This window comes from Anopheles aquasalis, chromosome 2, assembly GCF_943734665.1.
Source record: "Anopheles aquasalis chromosome 2, idAnoAquaMG_Q_19, whole genome shotgun sequence".
Classification (NCBI taxonomy): domain Eukaryota; kingdom Metazoa; phylum Arthropoda; class Insecta; order Diptera; family Culicidae; genus Anopheles; species Anopheles aquasalis.
The window spans coordinates 2,005,001-2,019,638 of NC_064877.1; the positions used below are offsets into that span (position 1 = coordinate 2,005,001).

The 14,638-nt window shown below is 48.9% G+C and overlaps 2 protein-coding genes across 3 annotated transcripts in view; both read right to left on the minus strand.

Moving 5' to 3' along the window:
* Positions 1-3,621, minus strand: part of LOC126570822 (major facilitator superfamily domain-containing protein 6) — a 6,060-nt gene extending 2,439 nt beyond the window's left edge. The window contains exons 1-11 of one of the 2 annotated variants that reach the window (XM_050228853.1): positions 2,906-3,621; positions 2,578-2,841; positions 2,273-2,509; positions 2,064-2,199; positions 1,661-1,996; positions 1,436-1,597; positions 1,100-1,369; positions 934-1,030; positions 784-867; positions 509-717; positions 1-437 (exon numbers count right to left, since the gene is read on the minus strand). The exon at positions 1-437 is cut by the window's left edge and continues 2,439 nt beyond it. In XM_050228853.1, the coding sequence (XP_050084810.1) occupies positions 240-437; positions 509-717; positions 784-867; positions 934-1,030; positions 1,100-1,369; positions 1,436-1,597; positions 1,661-1,996; positions 2,064-2,199; positions 2,273-2,509; positions 2,578-2,841; positions 2,906-3,051 (2,139 nt within the window). In that variant the 5' untranslated portion in view covers positions 3,052-3,621 and the 3' untranslated portion in view covers positions 1-239. Of the gene's footprint in view, positions 438-508; positions 718-783; positions 868-933; positions 1,031-1,099; positions 1,598-1,660; positions 1,997-2,063; positions 2,200-2,272; positions 2,510-2,577; positions 2,842-2,905 lie in introns of both variants that reach the window. The other variant, XM_050228852.1, reaches the window with a different exon arrangement.
* Positions 3,622-4,088: 467 nt separating this feature from the next.
* On the minus strand, positions 4,089-12,032 carry LOC126570512 (monocarboxylate transporter 7-like). The gene is made up of 5 exons (XM_050228312.1): positions 11,827-12,032; positions 6,238-7,846; positions 5,992-6,171; positions 5,804-5,929; positions 4,089-5,726 (listed from the first exon to the last, which is right to left on the minus strand). Exons 2-5 carry the CDS (start codon positions 7,844-7,846, stop codon positions 5,575-5,577), a joined length of 2,067 nt encoding a protein of 688 aa, XP_050084269.1. The 5' UTR covers positions 11,827-12,032; the 3' UTR covers positions 4,089-5,574.
* Positions 12,033-14,638: the final 2,606 nt, after the last annotated feature.

The window sequence follows — 14,638 nt, forward strand, 5'->3', positions numbered from 1 at the left end:
ACGGTTGCTGCTTCTGCACGGAGCTTGTTTAGTAAAGATTTGTTTGTTTGTAGAATTATCGATTTGTCTTCTGTCCGGCTCACTCTCACATTGCTCTCACTCCCCGGGAGGAACCCCCCCCCCCCCCCCGGGGTGGGGCTAGCAGCTCCCGTCCGTCAGTACCTCGTGTTCAGTCATCGTTTTGTTTCGTCTTAAAGTTTCGTACCTCTGTGAATGTGAGTGCGCTTATGTCGCAAACCTTAGTACTGGTTAGCACCAAATGGATTCTTTGGAGCTCCACCAGGAACATCCAGTGCGCCGCCGGTTGTCTGATACGTTCCGTACCCATTGTCGACATTCTGCTGGCCGATCTCGTTCAAACGCGTACTGGAGAGGGCACGTGGTATAGGATTACTGGGGACACCATGCGGAGCTAAATGTGCTGTCTCTTCCGCCACCTGGAACGCGGAAAACGTGAGCATTGGCATGAGTAATTCATTGGCCGACGGTACGAACACTCAACACGTACCTGATGAGGATCTTCTGTCGTGGGAATCTCGGATATGAAGCCTTCATCTTTACGATAGAAGTTGATGAACACGAATGCGGCCAGTACGAGAATGCAGATGATACCGTACCCACGGAAGGTGGCCGTGGTACCGAAATAGGTAACAAACATGCCACCGATGACGGCACCGCAACCTCTACCCAGCCCGTGATGAAGTCCTTGCAGGACACCTAGAAGAAAGCAGCGAAATGTAGAATTGCTTCAGAACGCAACGGCAACGTGTATCATGCGCTTACCTTGTGCAGAGGACCGCAAATGCTGCGGGGTGTTGTGCGCAATGTAGGAACAACAGGCCGCCCAAACAGCAGCATGAGTAATTCCTGCAAGCCAGAGAGTTTAAATTTATAAAACCCTTATGTTGAACCCCGAATTTACCTTCCACTTACCTTGCATAAACTCGAACGGAAGCACCCACCAAGGGTTTTTCAGGTAAGAAATGTACAGGAAACGTAGAATGTTACCAACCAATCCAAGACAGAGAACCTAAAAGGGCATATCTCAGTGTTATCCTTTCGATGTTTCTGAATTTTTAGGGAATTTACGAAGCTTCACCTTAACATGGCCAATTTGCGTGATCAACCGGAAGCTGAAGAAGTATGCGAAGATCTCCGAGATGTGATTGATGACCGAGGCGACACCGAAGAGTGTCGGGGAACCACCATAGTCCTGAAGATGCCAGAACAAGAACGTGAAGATGAGACCGATACCGAAGCCCATGAACCAAGCCACGAACAGGAAGGAGGCACATTTCAGATTCTTAAACTGCTTCAGTACCGTCACCCATTCGGGCATTTCGCGCGTTGTCTGGGCAAACATTTTGGTCTGCAAGAGGTAAGAAGGGAACATCAAGCACGATTGCATTGTGATAGACGGTTGCGTGTAGTGTACCTGTGCCCCGAGAGCAGTAGGTGGTGGAGCTGCTGTGGCCGTTCCTGCGCCAGAGGCCGCCAGCGATGGTAACTGCAGCTGTTGAGCAAGCTGAGCCTGCATTTGCTCCTCATGGGTCATCTCCTGGGGGACCTTTTCGACTTGCACTTGCTCTTGTTGTTCCTGTAGAATGCAATTCGTTTAAAGATTGGCTCTTGCACTCACTGCCTCGCCTTTGCAACGTACCGAGTAATCATACTTGAACTGGATCTGTGTGGCGGAGATCAGTGCGGCACCCATCAGCACCGAGAATGTTGCAAAGCAGATTGTATAGTTTTTCTCCTGCTTCTCGGGGCCACATGGATGATCGGGGAAGGCAGTTGAGTGGTCCAGGGCGATACCGACGAAGAACATGGCTAGGCCCCAGCCCAACGAGCCAAACATACGCTGATGACCGTAGCGATCCGCATCTTCACCGAGGATAGTAATGACTGCTGAATCCGCCAGCGTTATAGCTGGAGCGCTGAAGAACTCTCCAATGATAACCAGAAGCAGCAGCAAGAAGAAGGCTTTTTGGATGTCCTATCGGGGAGAAATGGCAGAAAGTAGTAACAGTTCTGTCGAGTTACACGTCCTACGTCATACTCACGGCAGTGCGATACACGATAGAGGAGAACAGTGGCGAAACCCAGTCACGGTGCAGCTTCTCGTTGAAGTTGTTAGCGTAGCTCACATCCAATGGTGACACTCCTGCCGCGGCTATTGGGCGTGCTGCCCGTTCCACCCTAAAGCAACGACAAAGCACAAGACTCGTAAGAAGCAGACCGAAGGGATCTGATTCTTGCCGTACTGCCATACCTGGTGAAAGCAGCTTCGCTATCATTCAACAACCTGCCGAAGGCGATTTCCTCTAGCATGCTCTCGTCGATAGAGCGCTTCAGAATGCGAGGCACCTGTGGTGTGCGCAACTCAAAGTCGGTGGCATTCTTTCGCTCGATACAGCTTGTGGCCGGCGGTTGGATGAAGCCCAACGGAAGCGTGAAGATGATCCAGGCACCAAGTGAAGCCAACAGTAGCATTTTGCCTTTTTTGCAACTGAAAACCACAATCAAACGATCCGTTATGGTGTCTGGGGTGTTGGAAATCCTGGCACCGGCACCTACCGATCAGCGTAGCTTCCCCAGAATGGTGCCGACAGGAACTCGACGAAAGGCCTGGTACCGATTAGCAGACCGCACTGGCCCGGATTCATGCCCATCTGCTTAAAGTAGACACCCATCAGCGGGAACAGCGATCCGAAGGCGGAGTAGAAGAAGAAATAGAACGTCTTCACGGGCAGCAGCTCCTGGTCGACGGATCCAAACACCATCTCCAGGATGTCGGATTTGCCACGGATCTTGTGCGTCGATTCCTTCGCCTGCGGATACCTGTAAGTGAGGGTACACTTATGGTTCGCTGAAGCATATTGTGACGTCCGTCCGCTGAGCTTACTGTGAAGGATCCACTTCGCCCATGGCCTCTGGGTCGACCATCGGACGAGCTACGCCCTGTGGACGCATCGGGATCGCTTGCTGGGGCTCCTGCTGCTCATAGCCACCACCATACCCTCCGCCGTAATCGTTCGAAAAGGGTTGCATTCTGATTCACTCCGATGGATCAATACTTTCTTGGGACTCTTTTCGCTTAATCTTGGCTGGCGACCAGCAAAAAACACTAGCCCTTTACTAGTTCTTGGTAGCAGTAGATTCTACTCTCACTGAACTGTTTCGTATTGTTTCTGCTCAGCCCGCGTACGCGAGAGCCCACACACACCCACCTGCACGTCACGTTGCCTACAAGGGCATTGATTTCCACACGACACCTTTTAATGTGCCTCCAGCTCGAAGCACATCGTTTTTATGAATGACATAACTCGGTTGTAACCCGACACCCGCAGCAGCCTCTCGTCCGTCCGACCAACGGACGGTGACGATTTGGTCCACTTTTGTCTTCCCCAAAAGAAGTGCCTATTTTTGTGCCACTGTTACACAGTTTTCGCAGTGCTAGATTTGCAGAACTGCACTACACCAGCACCAGGGTGGTCTGCTCTTGGAGTGAAAATGTTGGTTGATAGGAATCTTTAATTTCCAAACGTTTAAAACGATAAACTATTGAAAAAGCACATCCAACACCCCTGAGCTGTCGATGCGACCACCACCAAACTCGTCGAAAGCTCCAGCGCGGACAACACACACTCTCTAGTAGATCTCGCTCTCCCGAGATAATCGATAACTTGCAGTGGAATACTAACGAGCACCAGAGGATTTTGCTGCTTGGTGAGATGCGAGAGAGAGAATGCCGGATGTTTGGTTACCCCTCTGGAAGGACATGCGCACTAGCGGACGGTGAGGGCGAAATTCCATCACTCATTATCCGGCGGCTAGCGGGCGGAAAAGGGTGTCAATGTTTGGTCCACCTGTTTCCCGAAAAGCGACCGTTACAAAACCACCGATCGATCGCCTACTACCATCACCCTGGGGTCCTTTGTGTTTCGAAATGTCGGTTTGGGAAATCGAATCGAAATCGAAGTAACCACGTGAACGGCAATCAATCTCAATTTTCCTCAGAAACTAAAAATGGACAACTCACCTTCCTGAAATGCTCGCATAAAACACAACCTCTCTTATGCAAAACATAATTCTTAAAACCATGTATCTTTATTTCATCAATTCATAATAAATTCACTTAAAAACACTAATTCACGGCTGACACGCGTAGTCTTACGAGTAAAATGTCGGTGCGGATCGGAAATGTTCCCAGAGTGTGGTTGTTGTTGGATGTCGAATTCGATAAGCGAATAATGATGGCATCTGCTGGAACTGAGCAGGGATGGGGCTCTGATAGAGGGGACAGATTAACGCAATCTAAATGTGTGTCGAAAGTTGAACTGCAGAATGCATCGAATGTTTTGTTTTTTTTTTTTTTCGGCGGAGTCAACTCAGCGCGACCCCGAGGCTTTCTATTGTGATGTTTGCAGTTAATATCAACAACATATTCTTAAAAACATATTTAATATATATATGCTGATATCACAGATAATTTATTCCCTTATTGCTTTTTTTTTCTCTCTCTCGCTCTCGTTACTTTCTCTGATTCTTCTCGTTTGTTTGCATCAATGTGTTAAGTTAAAACGGACGATCGTCGTTAACGATTCTTAATTTTGTATGCGGCACAATGCACCATTGTGTGTTTTCAGGGTTTTTTTTTCTTTTTTGGTTTCTACCATCAACATCGTAACAAAACTGTTGTGGTGATGCGATTACTTTCGGTTATATCTTATTTCCAAAAAACATTCCAACAAATTTCGAACATCCCGTTTCGTAGGGCAAGAGCATTCCGTTCCGTTGTACCGAAATAGCGAGATGATAGTATTGTCTTTTTAAGTGTGCTCCGACATCGGTGTCGCGATATGTCAAAACTAGGAACTTAACGCGCTTTCGACGATATTGCAATATTTCGTAAAATATAGTCTTTCTATAGTTTTTTGGGGAGGAATTCGATTCAACACCGTTTAGTGGGGTTTTCGCACACCAGTGAATGGGCGTTTGCTTATAGTACCTTAGCGTTGTTTTGTTGTATAAAAGGAATATACGATCATTGTTTCAGTCTATAGTAGGACGATGGTGCTGCCTGACGCAAACCACCATCAAGCCTGCAAGCATTCGATAATAGGGATAATGGGTAGACGAACGAAAAGCAAAAAGAGTAGGAGGGAAACGGAGAATCAGCTGTGCGTGAATGCATTGCAAGGATTGAAATGCATCCGTTAATTGATAAGCTCTAATGATATGGTCTTAATAAAACCGATTGCTGTTACAAACTAATGCACCGTTCTAGGATTAACTTTGCCAAAGCGATTGAGCAAATGTGTAAGGATCTAAATAGAAAACAGCTACCTGACTTGCGATGGACGTGCCTGCAAGGATCTCCCCTTTATGAAGGCTCAACACGCACTGACGATAGCACGAACCATCCCAAGATTATGTTGGGATATATACAACATATCTTCACATTCGAAGGAAAGCAACATTTTCTTCCCAGTGTTCAACCAACGGAGTCTTCGGTTCGAGAAAGAGATTGACGCTGCGTTTTCACCAGGTGAGTTCCGGTACACTCGTTGCTTAAACCTTTTGCGAATCCTTTTTGGCAGCCCGCTGCTTTTCCCATCTGTTTATGTATCCGAGCGGGTAGCACAGGAAGGCGGACAGTGTAATGAGCCCACCGGAGACGTAAAATGAAACATCGTAAGTTTTGGTAAGTCCGTAGAAGAATCCTGTTGAAACGGAACCATCGAGAAGGGGGAACCTGTTAGTACGGATGATGACTGACGGTTTGATTTGTTCTACTTACCAGCAAGCGGAGTACCCATGAATGCAGCGACCCCTTGGAAGAGACACAGTATACCGAAGGCATTAGTAAGCTTCTCCAGTCCCATCAAATCAACCACCAAGATGGAACGTAAGGCCGAGAAGCAAGCTGCAACGGGAAAACGAAAGGGTCAGCACAGGTGGCCACGGGACAGTCGCGGTGCAACGTACCGATGGCGATACCGAAGATTCCGGCATAAGTAAACTGAGTGGCTTCGGTGATGTAGATTCCACTGACCATGGTAGCAATGCCACCAAGCGTAATGGCCACGTTGTTCAGATGTAACGCGTTGACACTCTGGAATGAACTCAACAGCCCACAGACGATCCTAGCAATGGTGTTGGAAATGCCTGGAAAAAGAACGTACCATAGGATCAATGCTGCACGTGACAATTTTACGATCTGCCGCTACCTACCGATGGCCGATACGATGAAGGTTGCAACGTCAACGTCCATACCATCCTCGGTAGCACGTGGTTTCACGTAGGCGAACGGAACGAAGAAGCCCATCATGGTGAAGAATCCACTGAATGCGAGCATCATGAAGGAAGGTGACTTGAGCAGAGACATATCCAGCATAGTCGCGAGCGTACGACGCACGGCCTCCGGGCAGATTTTGCACTGCTTTTCCACCTCTTCCTCGACGTCGGTCTGAGTCGGTAGTCGGGTAACGGACATATGGTAGCCAAGGGAGGTCTGTGATTGGTACTGGGGAATGCGAGCCAGCGATCCGGTGAAGAAGATATCGTCACGGTACATCGGACGGGCGCCTTCGTTGAGAGTTCGGCGTGAACCGTGCCTCGAACCAGCCGGTTCATTGGGCCGACGACCGGAAACGGTGTGCCGACGGGCGGATGCCGTCGTTGCGGCCGTGATGGTCGTTTGCTCGGGTGCGGCCAGCAGCGTACCATTCTCGGTGTCCTCCTCATCGGCCTCACCGACCGGGTTCAGCTCGTGATGGGCCGTTTGGAAGCCATGGGCATGGATCGTATCATCCGGTGTCATCTGCCCGGCAAGACGCTTCTGAATCTTCTCCAGCTTCTTCGTAGTGCTCTGGAGATTGTGGCTAACGAGCTGGCCCGAAGTGTGCGAGGGACGACGATCCAGATTGTGGCCACTACCTTGACGGAAAATCTCAGCCGCGGTTGGGTACTGGTAGTTTGGATTCGCTCCCATCCAGGTGTTGTGCGAACTGTTGGGCATCGAGTACGCGTACCGGCCTTCGGGTAATGGTCTCGTATACACAACGGGAAGGCCTTCACCCAATCGGATACCTTTCTCTGCCGGTGTATCTTCATCCTTTTTAACGGTTACCTCGGTCGGTTGGATCGGACGGAACACCAAAGCGAAGAGAATGCTCGACAGGATGATGCCGGCCTGGTATCCAAGGGTTCCACGCCAATTGTCACCGGTTGGACCAAGCAGCACCTGATTCAGGGGTGCGAAAATGAATGTTCCCACTCCGGAACCGCACAGTGCAATGCCAGTGGCAATGGCACGCCATTTCTCGAAGTAGTAGCCAACGGTAATGACGGACGGTACGTAGATGAAGCAGAAACCGATACCACCGATGACTCCGACCGTTATGTACAGGGTGAGAATGTTGGTGGCGTACATGGAGACGAAAAATCCGATCGCCGAAACAATCGCTCCGATGATCGTGACAATCCGGAAGCCCCAACGGTTCGCCAAAGCACTAACGAACGGACCGGTAAGTAGATAGAACCCGCTCAACAGAGAGCCAACCAGGGCCGATTCGGTCGTGCTCACGTTGAACTCCTTGCCGATCGGTACGAGGACACTGCCGACGTTCATCACGATACCGTCCACGATCACGTTGCAGAAGAAGGAGGCCACCATCACCATCCAGCCCCAGCCACCGTCCGGTGGGACGATCAGCGTTGTCGTCGGTGGCTCCTCGGCCCTTTCTGCCTTACCGTTGGCTCCATTGGCAGGCAACAGCTTTCCGTTAGCTCCATCCGCTTCCGGTTTGGTAGTCAACTCGATCGAGTTCTGAGGAGGCATCTGTTCAGATCGATCAAAATTCAGAGAAAAGAAGAGACTGTTAGACATCGTTCACAAAACAGGCAATCGGTAGGCAATCGATCTAAATTTCCCATCATCACAATCGTTAGTCATCGAAGATAAGCTGAATGGCCTTGGCGTGGAGTCAGCTGAATTCAGATGACGCCACACGGGATGAATCAATCGTGATTGGCGCCATTTGTGGCCATGCTTCACGTGACTGGTCACTTTGCACTTTTGTGACAAACAAACGTGGTACCTTAGCAAGGGGAATTGATTTCCGGGGGCACCTGGATGCCCATGCTACGCGATGAGTTCCTCTTCCTCCTCACACCAAACCACGAGCAGCACTTCGTACCTGCCCTTGCCTTATCGGTAAATATAAATGTTCGATATCGCGAAACGTGCAACCGAGTCGTGCGAGTTGGTGGTCGACCTCAAGACACCAATCTGCAAAACGACGCCTGGACCAACCAGATGTCCAGAGGGTACGGTTTTTTTTGGGGCTTGTTTCGCAGTTGTTTATCTTATCGCACTCAAACGGAAGGCGGTCGGCGGGGGTTAGTTAATATAAAATATAAGATAAACAATTTCTGCCAACCATGTCCCGTCCCGTTCGAGGGATTGTCGCTCTGCGTCGTTAAGAGGCGTCCTGCGGTAGTCGTGCCCGACTCATTCCATCATGCGAGTCGCCCGCAGTTCAATTTGTGTCGCCCCATGTGTGACGCCACTTTGTCCATGTTATGTGACACCCCAGACGCCAGACGAATGGCCGCTTTGGCATGATTCAGAGCTCAATGTTGGTGGATTTCCCCAAAATGCCGTTTCTCTTGAGCTTACATGACCTCAGCGACCCACCTTTAGCCAATCCTCCCATTGCTTGGAATTCGCTTTACACAGCAAACTAGATCAACAGGATTTGCATCGCACGAAACTCTGGCTGCGAAAGTTACTTCGAAAGCGATATTTGCAGTCAAAACTCCAAAAACCCGTCCATTATTTCACACATAATAAACTCAACCTTTCACCCACCTCTATCACGCCAACGGTGTGGGTCTGAAAGTTTTACAAAAAAACAAAAACGATCCCAGGAATCACCAGACAACTTGGAAGGTCTTAGCATCCGGCCGCGGTGTCCATTTTTGTCGCTGGAACTGCATGTAGTCGCCAAATGTTTCGATTGAGCTGCGGCGCTCTTTCCGGCCTTTCTGGCGATTGGCAGCACGTGCTTCAGCGTGCGGCGTGGATGAGTCACAACATTTTCACCAGCCAATGGCCATATAGACCAACCCAGACCCATGTGTGTTCAGTCACGCGTGGGTTTCGAAAACGATCTGGGGACTGTGCGATGGCGTTGCGGAGGAGATCGTTAGCGGCGCCAGATTTACCAGACCAAACTGGAATGGGAATGTGGCGGCGAAGAGCGTTGCTCAAAATTAATACAATCCAAGCGAACTGTTGATGAATGTTTTAAACATTTCTATCACGCCATCATGGAGAGTAGATGAAGCGATAGCAGATGAAGAGAGTGGAAGAGACACAAGTCTTTTGAATAACCAATCCGTTTGCTAATTCTTGATAGACAGATAAATTTGCTTCCAATGCTTCTGCTCCCCCTTTTACGCTGTTCGAATCTGTCATGGAGCGAAGATAGCTTCGTCTTGTTAGGCACCAGATTGCCGACCGGTGTACACCAATGGCGCGGTGGCGCGCATCCAGTGGAGTAGCGCTGTTTGCGCACCGTCTCAAAGTCAAGGTCACTCTCGGAGCGCAGGTGTACCTTGAGCCCCGCCATTCCAATGGCTCCAACCAATTACCGGACCCAAGGTGCGCCTAGAAAGCGATCTGTGTCTGTGTGTAAAGTGCTGAGTGACGCAGCAGCAGCAGCAGCAGCAACGGGTCATAGCACCCGATCCACTGGTGAGCATAACTCGATGCCAGTAACCGGCTTTGCGCAGGAATCTGACGCCCGAGAAGGGTCCCCCTGGTCCCGGGCCGGATGTGTTGAGTTATTAATGGAGCGAAGATATTGGCATTCGGCTACTCGTGTGCCACTGGTAGCAATGTCTGGAAGCGGTCTAACCGGTGAACTTGTTACGCTAAACTTGATCTCTGAAGCTCAAGTTTCTGGTTATCGCACGGGCGGTATGTTTGGAATAGCTGAAGAAACCGCTACTCGCCGGTCTCGGTGGACACCAGTGGACGACCTCGCCTCGGAAGTTTCTAGTGTTACAGCACCAACAGAACAGTAGCAGTAGCGTTTCCTCATCAGGCTAATGATGAGGAGGTTGCAATCAAGGAGATAAGAAGCGTCGAAGCTTTTCGGAATCTCCAGAGGTCACTGGGGGGGCGAATCTGCGTGCTGGAAGCATTATCAGGTGATCAGCTTCACCAGCAAGGCGCTGTGTGGCTTAAAAACAGCAGGTGTGTGCATGAAACGGGTGCATTACTAGTAATCTAATGACCTAGGTGCGGCCACCGTCGAAACGGAGGGAAAGTGAATGCCATGGTCTCGGTGGTTTGTCGGTAACGTCTGGAGGCTAGTAGTCGATCGTGAACATCACGCAAACACGAAACATGCCTCGTGCCCACGCCCGCGCCACCTTCACCAACCCCCCCGCAGGTCTATGAATTTAATTGTTGCGACCACTTTGACGTGTCTGGTTGTCGGTATTAACATAGCGATACATGATCATGTGCATCCCGTTCCAACAGTAGCCCCGAAAAGTTCGAAGGAGTTGGCTTCAGAGCACTGGCCTTGAATCACTCTTTACACAGCTGCTGATCGAACACGGGACGATTTCCTACAGCCAACCGCTGACGGCATCTGCCATCAGCAAGAAAGCGCGGTTCTAACAGTAAACCACACTTTATGGCCGCTTAGTTCTCCTATATCTGGTGTTGAGTGTTTTTTGGGGCAACGTCTCGTGTGTTCGTTCGTGTGCTGCCTGTGCGCGAGATTATCACACGATCGCGTTCGGTATAGTCACATATTTCATTTCACATACGGGCACACATACACTACGGGGTGGAGGGTCACCGACCACCCGGCTTGGATGGTCGGCCATTAAACCATGCTAGTGCTGTATCAGCATAAAGGGGACAGTCAGGTTTTTTGTTTTTCTCGTTGGTCGCACCACGTTGTTCGCTCGATCGGTTCGATCCGTTCAATCACCTATTCAGCTTCGGTGAAAATGGTGACACTTTTTGCAAGAAACTCAAGTGTCTTATTGGTTCTAGTTCCCACAGCTGCAGCACCAATTAGTACACGAAACATAAAGTAATGCTTGCATGCGCATAACTCTATCGCTCCTTGCGCAACGTTCTGATGCGGTTAGTGGGCGCCCGGTGATGGACTAGGTTCATTTGCGTGTTGGAACGATTTGTATGCCCGCTGTCGGAAGTTGTCAGTGGGACTTAGTGCTGATGCTTTGCATTTTCCTCGGCTGTATACAAATTTTGTTTGAAAGCAGTAGCGGTATTTTTTTTTTTGGGGTCGCTCACGGAAACACTCGGCTTCAATTTATGCATCCAGGCACCACCATCTGGCACGGCATCACTGGCTGGCTGGAACAGGTTGTGCAAGCGCCAGATGAATGAAATTTTGTTAAAATCCACCCAAAAACCCTCCGCGATACAGTCTCTCGCTCTCACATGCGCTCTCACGCGTTGGTTGATCAAATAACACAGAAAAACTAACGAAAAAAAAAAATAATGTGTCCAAGCCAAAAGGTCACCCAACACACAGCACGAGGGGGGGGGCCACGGAAATTCATCGAAATTTGAAACGAAAGTTCATGCGATAAGAAACGACCAGCAAACACGAACACACGGATCTGGGAACGAGAAACCGCTGCTACCGAAAACGAACTTAGGGTGTGATAAAAAAAAAATCGAAGCTTCTGGTGGAAGATCTCCCCCCCCCCCAAAAACAAGGGGGGCCTTAAGTCTATCCTCACTAAACGACTCTTTCTGTTTACCGTCACTAAGTTGCGCGCGGCACTGCGACACGTCGGAAGCACGTCAGGTTGTTAATGTGAGCGCTGCTTCTAGACCGGCACTTGTGTATAGTCTTCGCACCCACCACAATCGAGCCTGAAGAGCTTTCCAAAAAAAAAAAACACAAACCGAAGAACTCTACGAGGAAACCGACGCAAGATACGGACGCCACCGTTGCTGATGTGCACCGTTGCTCGGCGGATCGTGGAGTGACCAAGTCTGCCGAGTGCGTATCAGTTTGAGACATGCATGCAGGAACAGAGAAACAGAGAGACGGATAGAGGAGGAGAGAGAGAAATACACTTGGTCTCAAAAAGAGAGGCTCATCCGTACATACCTGAAGGATTTTTATAACATGAGATGTAATCAATTTGTGTAAAATGGAGCTATTTCATGTCATGTTATTTAAACAAAATCATTATGATCGATTTGTGCTTCCTAAATTTACACAACTTAGCTCGTCATACATCTATTGGGCTGTAATTTCACGATTTCTTTCGGCATGTCGTTCATATAGATCTTTGAATTGCTTTTGATGATTGTATTGCAAGAGAAAGATACTTTCATTTATGCTTCATTTATGCTTCATCATTCATTTCTTGATTTTCATTTTCATTCAATGATATTTTTATTAAACTCTTTTCATTTTACTTTAGTCAAATGATTTTACAGACATTTTCCGCTTTTGTGAAATGAAATTGGGTTGAAATACGGCTGTGGAGTTGAAGTGAAGCCACCATTTCGGAACGCGCTGTAAAACGAGCGATCTTCTCGCGATCGCGACGGTTTGGAGCAGAATTCTCGCACCGCGTTCGACTTACGAACGATCAGAGCGAGTCGCGAGTCACTCCTTAAGATTTGCCAGTAGATTGTTACTTCGGTTTTGTTTTATTTTGTATGTTATTTTGGTGTTGCTTGACGAAATCTTATGCTTAAGCGCCCGCCGGGGGGGAGGAGGTTTAACACGCACACACGATCCGATCGCGAGAGTGGGCTACAGTGCTACGACACGCTTTTAGTCCGATTAGCGCGTGTTCTGCATCACTTCTTTTGTCTCAGTTCCGAAGGGAAGGGAATGTAAGCCCATGAACTAGCTACTTATGCTGTACTTCTCGGGTTTCGGCTAAAGTCACGTGCAGCAGTGTAAGGCCGAGAAGGATCGCGAGATCGTAAATGATCGGAAAGTGTGTTGGAAGAAATAGAAAGCGCACAAGGGGTTTTGTGTTTGTGCGCGAGAGAGAAAGAGAGATACACAGATAAGAAATACATAAAACATATAAACCAAAATGTGCCCACGAGATAGCGGGATGCGTGGTGAAACACGTGGGGGCAAAGTAGCGCCAAAAATAGCGAATGGTTAGTTGTACGATGCGAAATAAGAAACGTTCGCAGTAAAGGGAAAGAAATGGAGGCAGCAATAATTTTGTTTTATCTAACTCGTGGTTATGGCACGAATTCAAATCGAGATTGAAAACAAAGTGGTAGATCAAGGATATTTTTAGATGCCTTTTTGTGCAAACTCCTCAATTGTATCTGGATGCTGCCCACGACTGAAAGCGTGAAAAGCGCATGCAATCAAACAAATTGATTGGGTAAAATGGCCGATAAAAGGGTGTAAATTACACGCCACGGAACAACCGCCTTGGTTAAGGCATCGATTCCGAACCGAAAAAAAAAGGACGAACAATCGCACCTCGCATGCAACATAAGAACGGAGATGAATGATGAGCAGCATATTCTGCGAACAGTCAGGCCTCAGGCGAGGCGATAAGTGGTTGCAAATCGGGTAACATTTGGAATGCGAAAGAGAGCAGAAAGCGAAGATCGGAGGAGGAGGCTGTAGCAAGTTTATCACTCCGGTGGTCAATATTGGAAAACGGACAGCATGCCCGGTCTGGCCGGCCGGTTTTGTCGAGTGACTTCGCGGAAGGTCTGGTCTTGTGGCGAGTGCAAAGGGAAACACCGAGAAACAACAAAACTGAATGTCTTTTCTTGTAGATGGACGCCAGCATCCAGCGCCGTTAAAGCGCCAAAGGAAGAATGATCGAGAAGGCATTTGTAGTCAAGGAAAGGAAGAAGACCGCCTTTAGTCCGGAGCTGCTTGAATGCTGCTGGATCGGAATTTGTTGTTGCATTATTTTATTGCTTTCTACTCCACGCACAACGGCTGGACATCGTCCTGGGTTTCAGCAAAACTCTCATTACGCAAAACAAGCCCGTTCGCGGAAAGAACTATTCAATATTCATGTTGCGTAATGATGATTCCGTTGCTATGGCGACGATCGGTTCGTCGCTCTGCGCAGCCAGTCTTCGTAAAGTGCGAAGCGGCCATTGTTTCGGCGGAAGAATCTATTGAACTTCAGATGCCTATCCATTCGCACTAGGATTGTGCAAAACATGATCCCTTAAGCGATCCCTCGGCGCATATCTCTAAGAGCCCATCGATCCCATCCGGAAGAGGCGATCCATTGAACTCTAGAACTAGAACAGCATTCCTAGGATCGCTGTAGGGTCGTTTTCCACATGGCTCATTCATTGAGAGCATCCCATGATCGTCGTCACAATGTGGTGACGACGAGTTGTCATGGAAAAGTACTGGCCTAAGTACCTTTTTCCTTTCATTCGCCCACAACCTGCATCGGCAAAGTCTTGGGAATTGATGTGCCACATGTTCCACCACGTTGGCCATCCTTGTTCTGCGCTCAAGAACTGTTGCTGCAACCGGTCTCTCATACATGCGTACGTGACTTAGAACCAGCATCAGCAAAAGAACGAACGTACGATCGGATTCCC